The following is a 15,376-nucleotide window of genomic DNA, read 5'->3' on the forward strand; positions in this document are numbered from 1 at the left end:
AGGCGTATGACCTCCGGATAATTGGAAAAATAGTCAATTATTATGACGTAGTCCCTGCCGAGCGCATGAAAGATGTCCACACCCACCTTCGCCCAGGGGGACGTTACCAACTCATGGGGCTGAAGTGTCTCAGGGGGTTGTGCCGGCTGAAACCTTTGGCAGGTGGGGCAGTTGAGCACCATGTTGGCGATGTCGTCGCTGATGCCCGGCCAGTACACAGCTTCTCGGGCCCACCGCCTGCACTTTTCAACCCCGAGATGGCCTTCGTGCAATTGTTCGAGGACAAGCCTGTGCATGCTGTGTGGGATCACAATCCGGTCCAACTTTAGGAGGACACCATCAATGACGGTAAGTCGTCCCGGACATTGTAGAATTGTGGGCACTGCCCCTTGAGCCACCCTTCCGTCATGTGGTGCATCACATGTTGTAGAAAGGGGTCAGCCGCAGTCTCACGGTGAGTGTGGGCCAGACTGGCATCAGTAGCCGGCAGATTGGCCGATGTGTGCGTTCACCTGACAAACGAACCCCCCCGATTCGGGCGGTGTGCTCGCTGCTCTGGACAGGGCATCCGCGATGATGAGGTCCTTTCCCGGGGTGTAGACCAGTTGGAAGTCGTACCTCCGGAGCTTGAGCAGAATGCGCTGGAGGCGAGGGGTCATCTCGTTGAGGTCCTTCTGGATGGTGCCAACCAGGGGGCGATGGTCGGTCTCCACAGTAAACTGCGGATGACCATACACATAGTCGTGGAATTTGTCGATGCCGGTCAACAAACCAGGCACTCCTTTTCAATCTGCGCATAGCGCTGTTTTGTGGGGGTCATGGCCCGCGAGGCATAGGCGACCGGGGTCCATGATGCAGTATCGTCCCGTTGCAGGAGAACCACAGAGTGTGTACCCACTGAACGAGGTGGAGGATCTTGTACGCCTGTGCGCCTAACAGAGAGTCCTTCGAGGATCCAACTATCGCAAAGGACAGTGTGGCTGTGTATGAATTGTGTGCAACCTCGAGCTGGCAGGATCCCATGGCCGGGATAACGTTCCTGTTGTAATCAACCAGCTGACAGTGGGATGGCCGGATCGGTGGTTTAACCTGCAAGGTGTGGAAGGCTGACCATGCAGTGAGATTGGCGGAGGCACCAGTGTCTAAGCGGAATGTGATTGGTGATTGTAGCCACGTAAAATGGCTGCGCCCCGATTAATCTGGCCAAAACCCAATTTGAAAGGGCTAACTAGAAAGGCTGCTGGGAAAAGCAGGTAACAAGACACAAACGGACAGCTGCAGGCAGAACAGCATATTCGGCTCTGGGGAAGTCGGCCCAGGTCGATACTCAGGGCTATTAACAGCCCATCAACCCAGACATCTGCAGTTTAATCAGCTATCCCCGGGAACAATTGCAACATATTAGCAATTGAATACCGGGCCAGACCTGTCGGCGCCTGCAGTGGCCAAAACAAAGACAGGTGAGCGACCACCCCCTGATCGAGGAATCGCCTCGCAATTGGACACATCGACCCCAGTGATTGGGAACAGGTCCAATCACTTGGGACTCAGGGTCAAGGGCCGCCCCGGGAGGCGGGAAGCCCCTGGGCCCTATAAAGTGAGGGGCCAAGTTCAGATCTCTCTCTCTCTTCTCTTCGCCTGCTCGAGACTTTCGCAAGAACAGCAACCGGCAACAGTAAGTTTGAATCCAGCGATCGCTATCCGATAGAGACTCCTAGCCATCGACCTGTAGCAGCCTTTTGAATCCCGCGGGCCAGATCCGATTGGATAAGCCTTTCGTTTCCCTGACCTGGCGGGCTCTTCCTAAAGTTAAGTATTGGCCAGTAGTGATAGGTTTATTACATAGATAGTAGGATTAGTGTATAACCATTGCTTGTTGTATATAATAAATGACCGTTGATTTCAATCTTACGAAGCGTTGTGCTGACTTATTAATCATAACTTGAACTTGAACCACGTGGCGGTATCAAAAAGATACCTGGCGACTTGTGAGCAAAGGTGACGCAATCAGAGCTAATAAACTAAGGCTAAAAAGAGCAACATGATCGGTTGACCGTTACGGTGGCACACCATTCATCGCCCGGATTAATGCTGTGCAGTGGCATCGGCTGGTGGATCCTACCTGGGGACATCCGGTTCCTGTCTATTACTGCAACGCAGAAGGGTTCCCGGTCGTCGGTACCACCGGTCTGCACGTTGTCAGGGTATGACTCGGTGTATGGGGGCTGAATGGCCCGCACGTCCCTGCGAGGCTGGTGGAATTGCGGAGAGGTGGCAGGTTGAGCTGCTCGACAGCAGGCAGCGTAGTGGCCCATCCTGCCACAGCGGAGGCATTGTCGCGCTTTGGCTGGACATTGCCGCTTTAAGTGTGCAGATCCACAGTTGCCGCACGTCGTGATGCGTGGCATTCGTTGCGCCACCGCGCATGCGCGGTGCGGTCCTGCGTAGAGCGCGCCCACGCATCACTTCCCTCTGCGTCGATGTCCCCTCTTTTGGCGCGTACAAGCGCGGGAGGCCTCGGAAAGCGTGCAAAATGGCCGCCCTCGTCCGGGCCGCGGGCCGGGAGGAACTCGATCGACAGGACCCGCTCGGGCTCGTAGGACCCCTGCCGTGCCGATTCGGCCGCCTGGAATTGGGAGTACCGGCTGGTCACGTTTTCGTGGAGGACGCAGGTTTCGACAGTGGTGGCTAGGGTGAGGCGCTTTATTTTGAGGAGCTGCTGGCGTAGGGTGTCCGAGGTCACCCCAAAAACTATCTGATCCCGAATCATGGAGTCGGAGGTGGCCTCATAGCCGCAGGACTGTGCGAGGATACGGAGGTGTGTTAGATAAGATTGAAAAGGCTCATCCTTACCCTGCAGGCACTGCTGGAAGAGGTACCTCTTGAAGCTCTCAACTTCCACGCTGAAGTGTTCCTCAAATTTTAGAAGGACTGTCTTGTACTTCGTCTTGTCCTCACCTTCCGCGAATGCCAGGGAGTTGTAGATGTGGATGGCATGTTGCCCCGCCGTGGAGAGGAGGAGGGCGATCTTCCTGGTGTCCGATGCATTCTCCCTGTCTGTGGCTTCTAGGAAGAACTGGAAGCACTGTTTAAACAGCTTCCAGTTGACGCCGAGATTTCCAGCGATTTGGAGCGGCTGCGGCGGGCTGATGGTGTCCATGGCGCAGGATGGTGGGTTTCTGAAGAGGTGCAGGTAGGTCTCACAGTTGCTGGTGAGTTTCCAGTCCTGGTATCATGTCGTGTTGGGTGTTCCGACACACAAACGAACCAACACGGTTGTAGACGGTACAACTCTGTTTTATTATTCTGTACAATAATAACTATTAACTGCTGGCTGTGGTTCGTACTTTACCAGCTAGCCTGTGGACCCAGCCCTAGCACTATCTTAGGGAGGCACTCAGCACATGGTGTATGTCTGAGTGGCGCGCTGTGAGCTCTGTGCTCTGAGCTATCTCCTGGTAGAATGAGCGGGAACTGTGGTGTTCCCTGTATTATAGTGCATGTGCTCTCACTGGTGATTGGCTGTGATGTTGTGTGTGTATTGGTTGGTCAATCTACCTGTCCATCAGTGTGTGTGTGTGATTGCGCCATGATATGTTAATGTGGATAGCATGACAAGAGATACACAGAAAAGAAAGAGTGAGAGAGATAGACGAAGAGAGAGATACAGGAAGAATACATGGAGACAGTCAGAGGGAGGGAGAAAGGCAGAGGCAGAAACTGAGAAACCGATAAACCGATACAGAGAGGAAAATAGAAAGGAAGAGACAGAGAGAGACAGAGACTGAGGGACAGATACTGAGGGAGTGTGTGAGAGAGAAGAAGAGTGTTATAACCTGCCTACTTACCATTGGCTGGGGACTAATGACAATCCCACAATCCTGTGGGAGTATGAGCTTCCCCAATGAGGGGGGCGGAGAAACCACTAGTAAACTCCTAGTATAAATAAGCTGGCCAGTTCAGGAACCAGGAGGAAGGAGTATGTAGCAAGGGAAGTTACTGCTACTGTTATGTATATATGTTATAGTAAATAAATGTTATTACTTTGTATCCTTAAAACTCATGCTGGATTCTTCGTGGCCCTTACAAAAAAGAGGAAGCTCAGGAGGCCCATGTTTACTGGTTCCTTTTGGAAGGCCAGTGGGAAGAAGGCCCATGTTTATTGGTCCAAATTGTTTTTTTCCTTCTGAGGAGGAAGGGAGAGAGGATGAGGGAGGGAGAGATGGTGATGGAGGTGGGGGCGGGGGGGGGGGGGGGGGGGGGGCGGGATGGAGTGAGAGAGAAGAGGAAGTGAAGGTGCTGACGTGGTGTCTCTGCCTCATACCATTTACATACTGAGGAACGGGCAGTGAGACTCTCACAGGCTGCAGCTTTATAAAGCAGAGCCCAGTGAAGGGAGAGTTTATCAGTAACCAGGCACAGGGACAGGAGCAGACACCATGATTTCAGCCATCCAGCTGATCTGGCCTCTGGCATTCTGCATCGCAGGTACAAATCTCTCTCTTTCCACCTGGAATATTTTCCTGCTCTCCATTTTAATCCAATTCTACTGACTTGTGATTGAAGGGAAAATGCTGAAAGCAGAGGAACAGTCAGTGTCTCCAACAATATCTCATTGTACAGGCTCTTTCTGTGACAGTTCTTACTTCACTCTGTTTCTCTATTACCCCTCAGGTATCAGTGGAGACATCATCATGACCCAGTCTCCCCCGGTGTTGTCAGTGAGCCTGGGCCAGACCGCAACCATCACCTGTACGGCCAGTCAATCTGTTAGCAGTGCTGTTGCTTGGTACCAACAGCGAGAAGGTCAGAAACCGGCTCCGCTGATCTACAATGCAGCAACTCGATTCACAGGAATATCCGACCGATTCACCGGCAGTGGATCTGGAACACGATTCACCCTGACAATCAGCAATGTGCAAAATGAGGATGTCGCTGATTATTACTGTCAGCAGTATAGCAGCTACCCCCTACACAGTGATACAGAGCCTTACAAAAACCTCAATACACAAAGTCACACCTACTGTACTGACATATCCCACAGTTGTATATAATATATAATAATGAACACACAGCATAAACTGCTGTACTGACACGTCCCATAGTTTTATATAATATAAAATAAGCACAAGAAAGGAAACTGAACAAATGATTCTCAGTGTCCACTACACACTCCAGTCCCTGTGGTGTCCACAGCTCACTGAGGGTCTCAAGCTTCCATCTGACTCTCCATGTCCACGTATGAAGAGCAGCTGAAAGATTTATCATCCAAAATTAAAATTCTCTACTCTCCCTAAAAAACAGAGAGACATTGAGAGAAACAGAGAGAGAGAAAGACATGAGTGAGTTAGACAGAGAGAGGGTGAGAGTGAGTGAGTGAGAGACAGAGAGAGACAGAGAGAGGATGAGAGTGAGTGAGTGAGAGACAGCGACAGACAGAGAGAGGGTGAGAGCGAGTGAGTGAGAGACAGAGAGAGAGAGAGGGTGAGAGCGAGTGAGTGAGAGACAGAGAGTCAGAGAGAGGGTGAGAGTGAGTGAGTGAGAGACAGAGAGAGTGTGAGTGAGTGAGTGAGAGACAGAGAGAGGGTGAGAGTGAGTGAGTGAGAGACAGAGAGAGGGTGAGAGTGAGTGAGTGAGAGACAGAGGGAGACAGAGAGAGGGTGAGAGTGAATGAGTGAGATACAGAGAGAGGGTGAGAGTGAGTGAGTGAGAGACAGAGAGAGGGTGAGAGTGAGTGAGAGACAGAGAGAGGGTGAGAGTGAGTGAGTGAGAGACAGAGAGAGGGTGAGAGTGAGTGAGAGACAGAGACAGACAGAGAGAGGGTGAGAGTGAGTGAGTGAAGCAGAGAGCAGAGGTTTTTGTACAGCCCCTGTACTGGAAGCTGCCAGTGTGGCTCACGTTCGGTAAAGGAACCAAGCTCAGACTGAGTAAGTAAATCCCAATCCTCCGTTATTAACCCTTTCAATACTGAAACGTTCTCAAACACAAATGCTGAATAGTTGAAGGTGTTAGTGGGGAGCTGCAGTGAATGAAATGGTTCATTGAAGAACACTGTATAGAACAGGGTGCCCAGCTGTATTTCTTTAGTTCCATTACCCCCTTTAAGCAGCAAGATATAAGTAAGCAGCTTTTACCCACCGTGTCGAGGAGATCTGGACGTTTGCAGACTGTGTTCACATTCCTGGACCATGGAGTGAAGTCACTCACTAGACTCCTGTCAGTCTCCGTGTGACAGACACGGGCAGAGTTTGATGTGAGCTCTGGCTCTCTGTCACACTCTCTGATATAACTGATCACAGCAGCAGCAGCACAGTGAGACAGCGAGGTCCCACTTCCCCCAGCTTTAACTCTGCTCTCTCCACTCCCTGCTTATCTCTTAGCAAAGTTCTGATGACAAACAGGTCCAGCAGGGCTCACAATCCAGTGGCTTCTGTGTTCCAGGCTTTTGGGGAGACTCTCAGTTACTTTCTCTTTGGGTCGACTTCAGTCCGATATTTATTCCTGATCCAATATTCCTGAAAATCCCAGTCGATAACTGAGTGTCTTGCTCGGCCATTCCAGAGGACATTTATATTTCCCAGTCAGGATGGTGAGTGACTTGGGGGGGAATCACTATGTGGTGGTGCTCCCATGTATCTGCTGCCCTTGACCTTCTAGATGGTGAGGTCACGGGTTTGGAAGGTGCTGCTGAAGGAACCTTGGTGAGTTCCTGCAGTGCATCTTGTAGACGCTACACACTGCCTTTGTGCCTCTGTGGTGGAGGGAGTGAATGTTTAAGCTGGTGGATGGGGTGTTAATCCAGCGGCTGCTTTGTCCTGGATGTTGTCGAGCTTCTTGAGTGTTGTTGGAGCTGCACTCATCCAGGCAAGTGGAGGATATTCCATCACATTCCTGACTTATGCCTTGTAGGTAGTAGACAGGCTCTGAGAGGGAGTCAGGAGGGGAGTTACACACCACCGGATTCCCAGCTTCTGACCTGCTCTTATAGCCACAGTATTTATAAGGCTGGTCCAGTTTAGTCCCTGGTCAATGGTAACCCCTAGAATGTTGATATTGGGGGATCCAGTCATGGTAACGCCATCACTTATTGGAGATGGTCATTGCCTGGCAATGTGTTGGGCTAATCCCAGCCTGAAATATATTCAACGATGGAGCTTCCAGAACTCTCTGAGATCAAGTATCCAAAGTTTCACAACACTTTGAGTGAAGAAATTTTTCCTCATCTCAGTCCTAAATGATCGGCCCCTTATCCTGAGACTGTGACCCTGTGTTTCCAATTCCCTGACCAGCGAAGACAATCTCTCAGCGTCTACACAAGTCTGGAACACAAGTCTTCAGTACTACTCGGGGGATGATGTCAGGGCCCAGAGCATTCGCAGTATCCAGGGCCTTCAGCGTTTCTTGATATCACGCGGAGTGAATCAAACTGGCTGAAGACTGATATCTGTGATGCTGGGATCTCAGGAGGAGGTCGGGATGGATCATCCACTCGACACTTCTGGTTGGGCTCCTCCATCATTTAGGATGGAGATATTTATGGAGCCTCCACCTCCAGTGAGTTGTTTAATTGTCCATCAGCATTCACGTCTGGATAAGACAGGACTGCAGAGCTTAGATCTGATCCGTGGGTTGTGGGATCGTTTAGCTCAGTCTGTCACATGCTGCTTCTGCTGTTTGACACACAGTCCTGTGTTGTATCGTCACCAGGTTAACACCTCGGGTGGGATTCTCCCAACGGGAGTCCAAGTGCCGACGCCGGAGTAAAAACTGGAGTGTTTTACTCCAGCATCAGCGCCCGTTCCCAGACCCCTATTCTGGGGCCTCCGTGGGGCTGGCAGGGGGGGTGGCGTGATTTGTGGGGCGGGGCCTCGGCGCGGCGTCAGAGACCCGGCGCCGCGTAAAAGATGCGGCGCCTTGGGTCCTGCGCATGTGCAGTTGGGCCGCGCCATCCTGTGCATGCGCAGGGAACGTCTTACGTGCGCCGGTCCCGACCCAACATGGGGTCAGTGTTAAGGGGCCGGCCGCACCGGCAAGTAGTCCCGGGGGTGGAGAGGACGGCCCGCCGATCGGTGGGCCCCGATTGCGGGCCAGACCCCATCGGAGGCCCCCCCCCGGTGAAGGAACCCACCACCCCCCCCACCCCCACAGGCCGCCCCCCCCGGGCGTTCGCTCAGAGTTCCCGCCGGCAGCGACCAGGGGTGAATGGTGCCGGCGGGACTCTGTCGTATCGGAGCGGCCGCTCGGCGCATCTGGGCCGCAGAATCGGCGGCCCCGCCAATTCCAGCGGCCCGTGGCCAGCGCCGTGCCAACCGCGCTGGCGCAAATGGTGCCGATTCTCCGCACCTCGGAGAATCGCGCGCCAGCTTTGGGGCGTCTTGGCGCGGTTGCTCCGATTCTCCGGCCCAACGCAGGGCTCGGCGAATCGCCCCCCTCATTTTTCAGCCTGTCTGGTGCTGCTCCTGGCGTGTCCTCCTGCACTCTTCATAGAACTGAAACCAGCAGAAAATCCACACAAACAGACCCATCTGTGTCTGATATGTCTGTGTGTTTATTAGATGTGACTGAGCAGATAGCAAGAGTTTCAGCAACAACAAAGATGCTTCTCTGGTTCACCTCCCACTTTCCACATCCACTTACAGAATCCTTACGGGGAAAGGGCTCAGTCCCTGCCATCGACTGGTTAAATGTCCCCCTCTAGACTCCAGGCCTCCCATAATCTGCTCTCCATCTCTCTCCTGAAGACACTCTCTCTGGCTGGGGAACAGCTCCACCCTCCCCAGTGGCCTCATTCCTCCAAGTGTGAGGCAGGAGGGTGAACATGGCAGCCTATTGGAGCGTGAGGTGTCAGCCGTGCCTCAGTGGGGAGCACTCTCGCCTCTGAGTCACAACATTGTGGCTTCAAATCCCACTGCAGAGACTTGACCCCATAATCCAGGCTGAGACTCCAGCGCAGTATTGAGGGAATGCTGCACTGTCAGAGGGACTGTCTTTCTGATGAAACAAACTGATGTCTGCCCTCCCAGGGCGTGTAAAAGATCCCATGGCTCTATTAGAGGGAGAGCAGGGGAGATCTCCCCGGTGTCCTGGTCAATATTTATCCCTCAGTCAACATCACTAAAAATCTGATTACCTGGTCATTGTCACTCTGCTCTCTGGGATCTTGCTGTGCATAATTGGCTGTGAAACACTTTGGGACATTCTGAGGTGGTGACAGGTGCTGTGGAAATGCAACTTTTTCTTTGAGGTTGAATATTCTTGATCCTTATCCTTGCCCTTTGTCCGCACACTCTCACCCTCCAGGGGTCATGGGGTCATTAGGAGCAGTAACCCTGTCTGACCCCCGGACACTGACCCTGAGACTAAATGTAGCCTCACCCTTGACCTCAGCACAATGCTGGGCAGCAAGGTTTGAAATTAAATCTAAACCCTTCTACACAAACAGCCAATCAGAATCCTTTGTGAAGTGTGTTGATCCAAGTCAGCTCCAATGTTCGGGGATAAAGTTCTCCCGATCTGTGTGTGAACTGAGGTTTGTTAATGTTCAACCTGTTCCCCCAGACAGACTGATCAATAGTTTGAGCTTCGTGACTATTCTATTAAAGGGACACTGGGTCTTTAAATACTCTCATTATTAACCATTTTAGTGCTGAATTTGTAGCAACCTTCTTCACAAATGTTTACTTTACATTTCAAAATGATTTAACCAGCTTAATATCAAAACATTTAGTTCCTGACATTGAACCAATTTGAAATCCAATTTGTCACTTTCCCTTGGATTCCATCAGCTTTTAAAATTCAGACCCGTCTGTCATTGGAAACTTGTCAAAATCCTTGGAAAATCCATGTTGTCAACATCAAACTCCCTCCTCTATCAACCGTCCTTGTTCCCTCCTCAACAAATTCAGTCAAGTTAGTCAGACACTTAACAAATCCATGTTGACTGTCCTTGATCGAACTGTGTCTCTCTCAATGATGATTATAATTTTTCTCAGAATTATTTCCAATAATTTTCCCACCACTGAGGTTAGACTGACTGGTCTGTAATGACTCAGTCTATCCCTTCCTCCCTTTTTAAACAACGGTATAACATTATCAGTCCTCCAATCCTCGGACACCATGCCTGTAGCCAGAGAGGATTGGAAAATAATGGTCAGAGCCTCTGCTATTTCTCCCTTGCTTCCCTTAGCAGCCTGGGATACATTTCACCCGGGCCTGGGGATTTCTCCACTTTCAAAAATGATAAAGACATTAATATCTCCTCCCTCACTATCTTTATCACATCCAATATTTCACAATTCTCCTCCCCCTGAACTACAATGTCTGCCTTGTCCCTGTCATTAGTGAAAACTGATGTAAATTATTCATTAAGAACCATCTCCATGTCTTCCACCTCCACACACAAGTTACAATTTGCTCTCTAATTGGTCCCACTCATTCATTAGTTATCCTCTCACAATGTCCCTCACTATTGCTTTGTGTGAACATGTGTTCTGAACTCTCTCTATCTCCAGCTTGTATATCCTCCCCTCAAGTCGCTGTTTCCTGTCCATTTTGGCAAATCACATTTTAGCAAAATTGGCCTTTCCCGAATTTAAAACTTTTACTCTCAGTCGATCATTACAATTTTCGATAATTACTCGAAATCTGACTGAATGGTGATCACTATTACCCAAATACTCTCCCACTGATACCCCTTCACCTGCCCAGATTAGTCCCATAAAACCATCCAAAACTACTCCTTCTCTTGTTGGGATTGTTCCGTGCTGGTTTAAAAAGTTCCTGGGAATGGATTGTCAGAATTCCAGATCATCTATACATTGCCACTGATTTGATCCCAGTTAATATTTGGGAAGTTGAAACCCTTTATAATGGCAGATTAAAATTCCTTCTCTTCACTTTCAGGCAGTGAGAATTCACAACCCACGCTGACCCTGCTTCCCCCCTCCCTGGAGGAGGTTAAGACCAAGGGCACTGCCACGCTGGTGTGCCTTGCCAATCACTTCTATCCTGATGAGGTGGTGGTGGAGTGGATGAAGGACGGTGCAGCCATTTCGGACGGGGTTCAGACCAGCAACTACCTGCGAGCTTCGGACAACACCTACAGTGTCAGCAGCCTGCTGACCCTCTCTGGCTCTGCCTGGGAGTCCAACGCCCGCTTCTCCTGTGCCCTCACCCACGTGAGCCTCTCCTCTGCCCTCAGCAAGAGCATCAGGAGGTCAGAATGTGCGTAGAGTGTCAGAGACAGTCCACAGAGGAGACACAACTTTAAACAGAACCGGGGTGAGCTGGGAGGGCAAAGGTCATTGTCAGCACTGAATTACAACTCTCTTCCTTCTCGGGACTCGGTCTGAGACACTTCTGAGGGTCAGGGGTTAAGACAGGTTTTGGGACATTGTAGCGGGCTCTTCGCTTTGTCTGCAACCTCGTGCTGTACCTATCCTGGGAGTGTTTGATGGGGACAGTGTAAGGGTCTGGATCGAACCCCGTGCTGTACCTGCCCTGGGAGTGTTTGATGGGACAGTGTAGAGGGAGCTTTACACTTCTGAGGGTCAGTGGTTAAGACATGTTTTTGGGACTCGTGATGCCAAGTAAAACCTCTCTAAGATGCTGAAGACTGTTAGCTGTACCAAAATAATGTGACCCTCTGAAGTCTCTGCTCCAGGAAACCAGACCTCCTTCCTGCTCACCCTGCAGTTACAATTTAAGGTTTAGTCACTGCTTAAAGGGACAGGATTCTCGTGTCATTGAGAAAATCTCCACCAGTGTTTTAATAAACCTCCATTCTCCCTGTGAATTCCTCCAGCTTCCTCTGGCTGGGCTGTTTATTCAAGTCTTTTTTCTGACAATGTAAATCTGTAAAAGGTAATAAACATTAAGAATATTCAGTATGTGTCTCGTGTGTGCTTTGGAAATGTCCCTCCTCCCCATCAGCTGATTGGCTGCATTTCAGCAAGTGATTGTCATGATTGGCTGGTTGGCCTGTCAATCAATGACACATCAGCAGAACATTGGATTCAAAGACATTTATCAATCATTTTAAAATGATCAGTTTTATCTGGAATCTCTGTGTTTACAAGATTCAAATCAGAAAAGAAACTGAAAGTTGCTGGGTTTAAATCATCACAATCACAATTCTCCAACCCATATTCCCCACCTCCCCCGTGACCTTACCATCTCACGTGGTCTCACTCCCCCCATAGTTTCAATCACAGGTAAGACCATCTCTGATCACTTCCTTGTATCACTCCCCACCCACATCCCCCTTGCACACCCCAACCCTACCCCCTTCTGTATCCATCCCTGGAAAAACCTATTCCCCAATTCACTTACAACGGCACTTTCAAAATCCCAACTCTCTGTCTCTGGCCCTCGGATCACCACAGCATTTCATAAAAGTTACAGTGCAGAAGGAGGCCATTCAACCCATCGAGTCTGCACCGGCTCTTGGAAAGAGCACCCTACCCAAGTCCGCACCTCCACCCTATCCCCATAACCCAGTAACCCCACCCAAGGGGTAATTTTGGACACTAAGGGCAATTTATCATGGCCAATCCACCTAACCTGCACATCTTTGGACTGTGGGAGGAAACCAGAGCACCCGGAGGAAACCCACGCTGACACGGGGAGAATGTGCAGACTCCGCACAGACAGTGACCCAAGCCGGGAATCGAACCTGGGACCCTGGAGCTGTGAAGCAATTGTGCTAACCACTGTGCTACCGTGTTGCCCCTGATTTACTGCTGCGACTGATAACCTCACCCTCAGCTCCACTTTTGATATCCTCAGCCCCAATAAAACCATTCCTCTCTCTCACCCTGAGCGTTCCCCCTGCTACGGCCTCATCGCCACTCACTTAATCCAAGTGACGCAGACTTGAAAGGATATGGTGGAGAACTGGTTTATCCATTAAAACAACCCTGGTCTTGACCCCTACAGCGGCTCTGATACTGGACAGAAACCGCAATATTTATATTTTAGTTTATTTGTGAGACTCTGCAGAACGAATGACTCGCTCTGGGAGTGATTGCAATAGGATTTTGTTAATTTTAAAACAAAACTTTATTGTGAATGCAACATTAACTTTTTCACTTCACACCCAAAAAGATCAGTTCAAAATTACTCCTTAAGCACTACGGACGTGATTCTCCCAATCTCAAAGTTAATTTGTGGCGGGTTTTTCAGGGAGGTTCCCGCCGTCTTTAACGGCGAGTTCTCCACCGCTATTCGATAACACTTAGTCACTTTTTGGGGGCCTGGGGAGTTTCTCACCAGTTAAACCCACACTTCGAATTGTTTTTAGCACTGGGGAACTGAACTCAGAGATCGGGCCGCCATTCTCTAAGTGAGTTAGTGCCTATCCTGGGAGTGCCCTGATCTCTAAGTGAGTTAGTGGGTCTCCCCCCACCCATGGGCAATGTCACCCCCCATACACGTGGACACTACCCCACACCCCCGAAGTGAGGATACCATGCTTTGGGGTCCCTGGGGGTCCCCCCTCCTCACTTCTCCCCAATCCCCCTTACAGCACGCCATCCCATATAGGACCCCCACCCAAAACCTCCCAGAGGCCCCTGCTTACCTGCCTTGCATTCCCCCACCTTTCAAACCCCCCTCCACTCTTAATTTCATGGGCATGACCCCCCCTGCCCCTTGGCAGTGCCACCCTGGCACTCGGGCACCCTTGTACTGCCACCCTGGCACCCAGGCAGTGCTTCTGTTGGTTTGGCAATTCAAGGATGGTATTGCCATGGTGTCAGCTGGGGAGTGCCAAGGTGCTGACCTTCCAGAAGGGCCAGGTCACTACCCTGCACTTACCCTGACCACTCTAGGATCTCCAATGGCCTCGGAGATCCCCCAGGGGCAATTCCGCCTGGTCCACGTTTATGTGGACCAGCACTGATCGGCGCCCGGCTGCAGCCTCCCTGGGGAGGCCGAAGAATCGAGGGAGACCAGTGGATCCCGCGCAGGTAGGTCTCAAAGTGGGTTCACGACCTACTTCCGGGAGCATCATTTGGTCCCGCCCATTTGGGGTGGGGTTCCGAATCCGACTTCTCATAGGACTTCGGAGAATCCCAGGTGGCGCGGAGTCAGTCGGGAGGCTCACTGCAGGCCTCTCCCAGCATTCTCTGGCTGCATTGCACTCAAGCGAGGGGTTGGGCCAAGACAGACCCGCAATTGTAGCACGTCTGTCACTTCATACAGTGTGGGGCCCAGCACCGCGCCTTTCCGGACAATCTAAATGCGTTTACTCCCAAGATGCAGGAGCTGAGCATCGAGGATGGTGTTATTCTTTCGGGGATGTGAGTGGGGTTCCCTAACGAGGGCGCGGTCGGTCCCCTCTTACAAGACCTCCACAACGAACATCCAGGAGTGGCCAAAATGAAGATGCTGGCCCGTAGCTACGTTTGGTGGCCTGGAATCGATGCTGGCATCGAAATATTGGCCCAGCGCTCTCACAATTCCGGAAGAACAGCAAAGTGCTAGTTAGAATAGAAATAACAGGACATATCGGATGAATATGTGGCTGAAGAGATGGTGCGTGGGGGAGGGTTTCAAATTGCTGGGCCATGGAGCCAGTTCTAGGGGAGGTGGGACCTGTACAAACTTGATGGGTTACACCTGGGCTGGACCAGACTGATGTTCTAGGGGTGTGTTTGCTAGAATGGTTGGGGAGAGTTTAAAAATATTGGGAGCGAGACAAGTAATGTTAAAAAGACAGCTTAAAGGCTCTGTGCCTCAACACATGGAACATTCGCAATAAAGTGGATGAACGAATTGCGCAAATAGACGTAAACGGGTATGATATAATTGGGATTACGGAGACATGTTTGCAGGGTGACCAGGGATGGGAACTGAATGTCCAGGGTATTCAGTATGTAGGAAGGAGAGACAAAAAGAAAAATGTGGTGGCCTGGCACTGCTGGTTAAAGAGGGAATTAACACAATAGTGAGAAAGAATATTAGCTCTGACAATGTGGAAGTTGTACGGGTAGAACTGAGAAACACCAAGGGGCAAAAAACATTAGTGCGTGGTGTGCAGAGACCCCCAAACTGCAGTGGTGATGTTGGAAATGGCATTAGACAGGAAATTAGAGATGCATGTAATAGCGGAACATCTGTAATTATGGGTGCTTTTAATCTGCACATAGATTGGACAAATCAAATTAGCCATAATACCTGGAGTGTATGCGGAATGGCTTTCTGGACTAATATGTTGAGGAACCAACGAGAGAGCAGGCCAACTTAGATTGTGTACTGTGTAATAAGAATGGAATCATTGGCAATCTAGTTGTGCGAGACCCCTTGGGGATGAGCGACCATAATATGATAGAAATTTTAATCAGGATGGAGAGTGAAATTGGTGATTCTGAGACTA

The 15,376-nt window shown here is 50.5% G+C and overlaps 1 long non-coding RNA gene and 1 gene segment (V, D, J or C); one reads left to right on the top strand and one right to left on the bottom strand.

The window, feature by feature from the left end:
* Window positions 1-6,700, bottom strand: part of LOC140426680 (uncharacterized) — a 30,223-nt gene extending 23,523 nt beyond the window's left edge. The window contains exon 1 of the long non-coding RNA XR_011948266.1: window positions 6,139-6,700. This is a non-coding gene — a long non-coding RNA (uncharacterized lncRNA). The remainder of the gene's footprint in view (window positions 1-6,138) is intronic.
* LOC140426679 (Ig kappa chain V region Mem5-like) lies at window positions 4,351-11,885 on the top strand. The segment is given in 4 exon segments: window positions 4,351-4,488; window positions 4,675-4,970; window positions 5,894-5,927; window positions 10,903-11,885. Coding segments are annotated over 4 exon segments (708 nt in total).
* The last annotated feature ends 3,491 nt before the right edge of the window (window positions 11,886-15,376 follow it).

The sequence above is a fragment of the Scyliorhinus torazame genome, chromosome 7 (assembly GCF_047496885.1).
Source record: "Scyliorhinus torazame isolate Kashiwa2021f chromosome 7, sScyTor2.1, whole genome shotgun sequence".
NCBI lineage: Eukaryota > Metazoa > Chordata > Chondrichthyes > Carcharhiniformes > Scyliorhinidae > Scyliorhinus > Scyliorhinus torazame.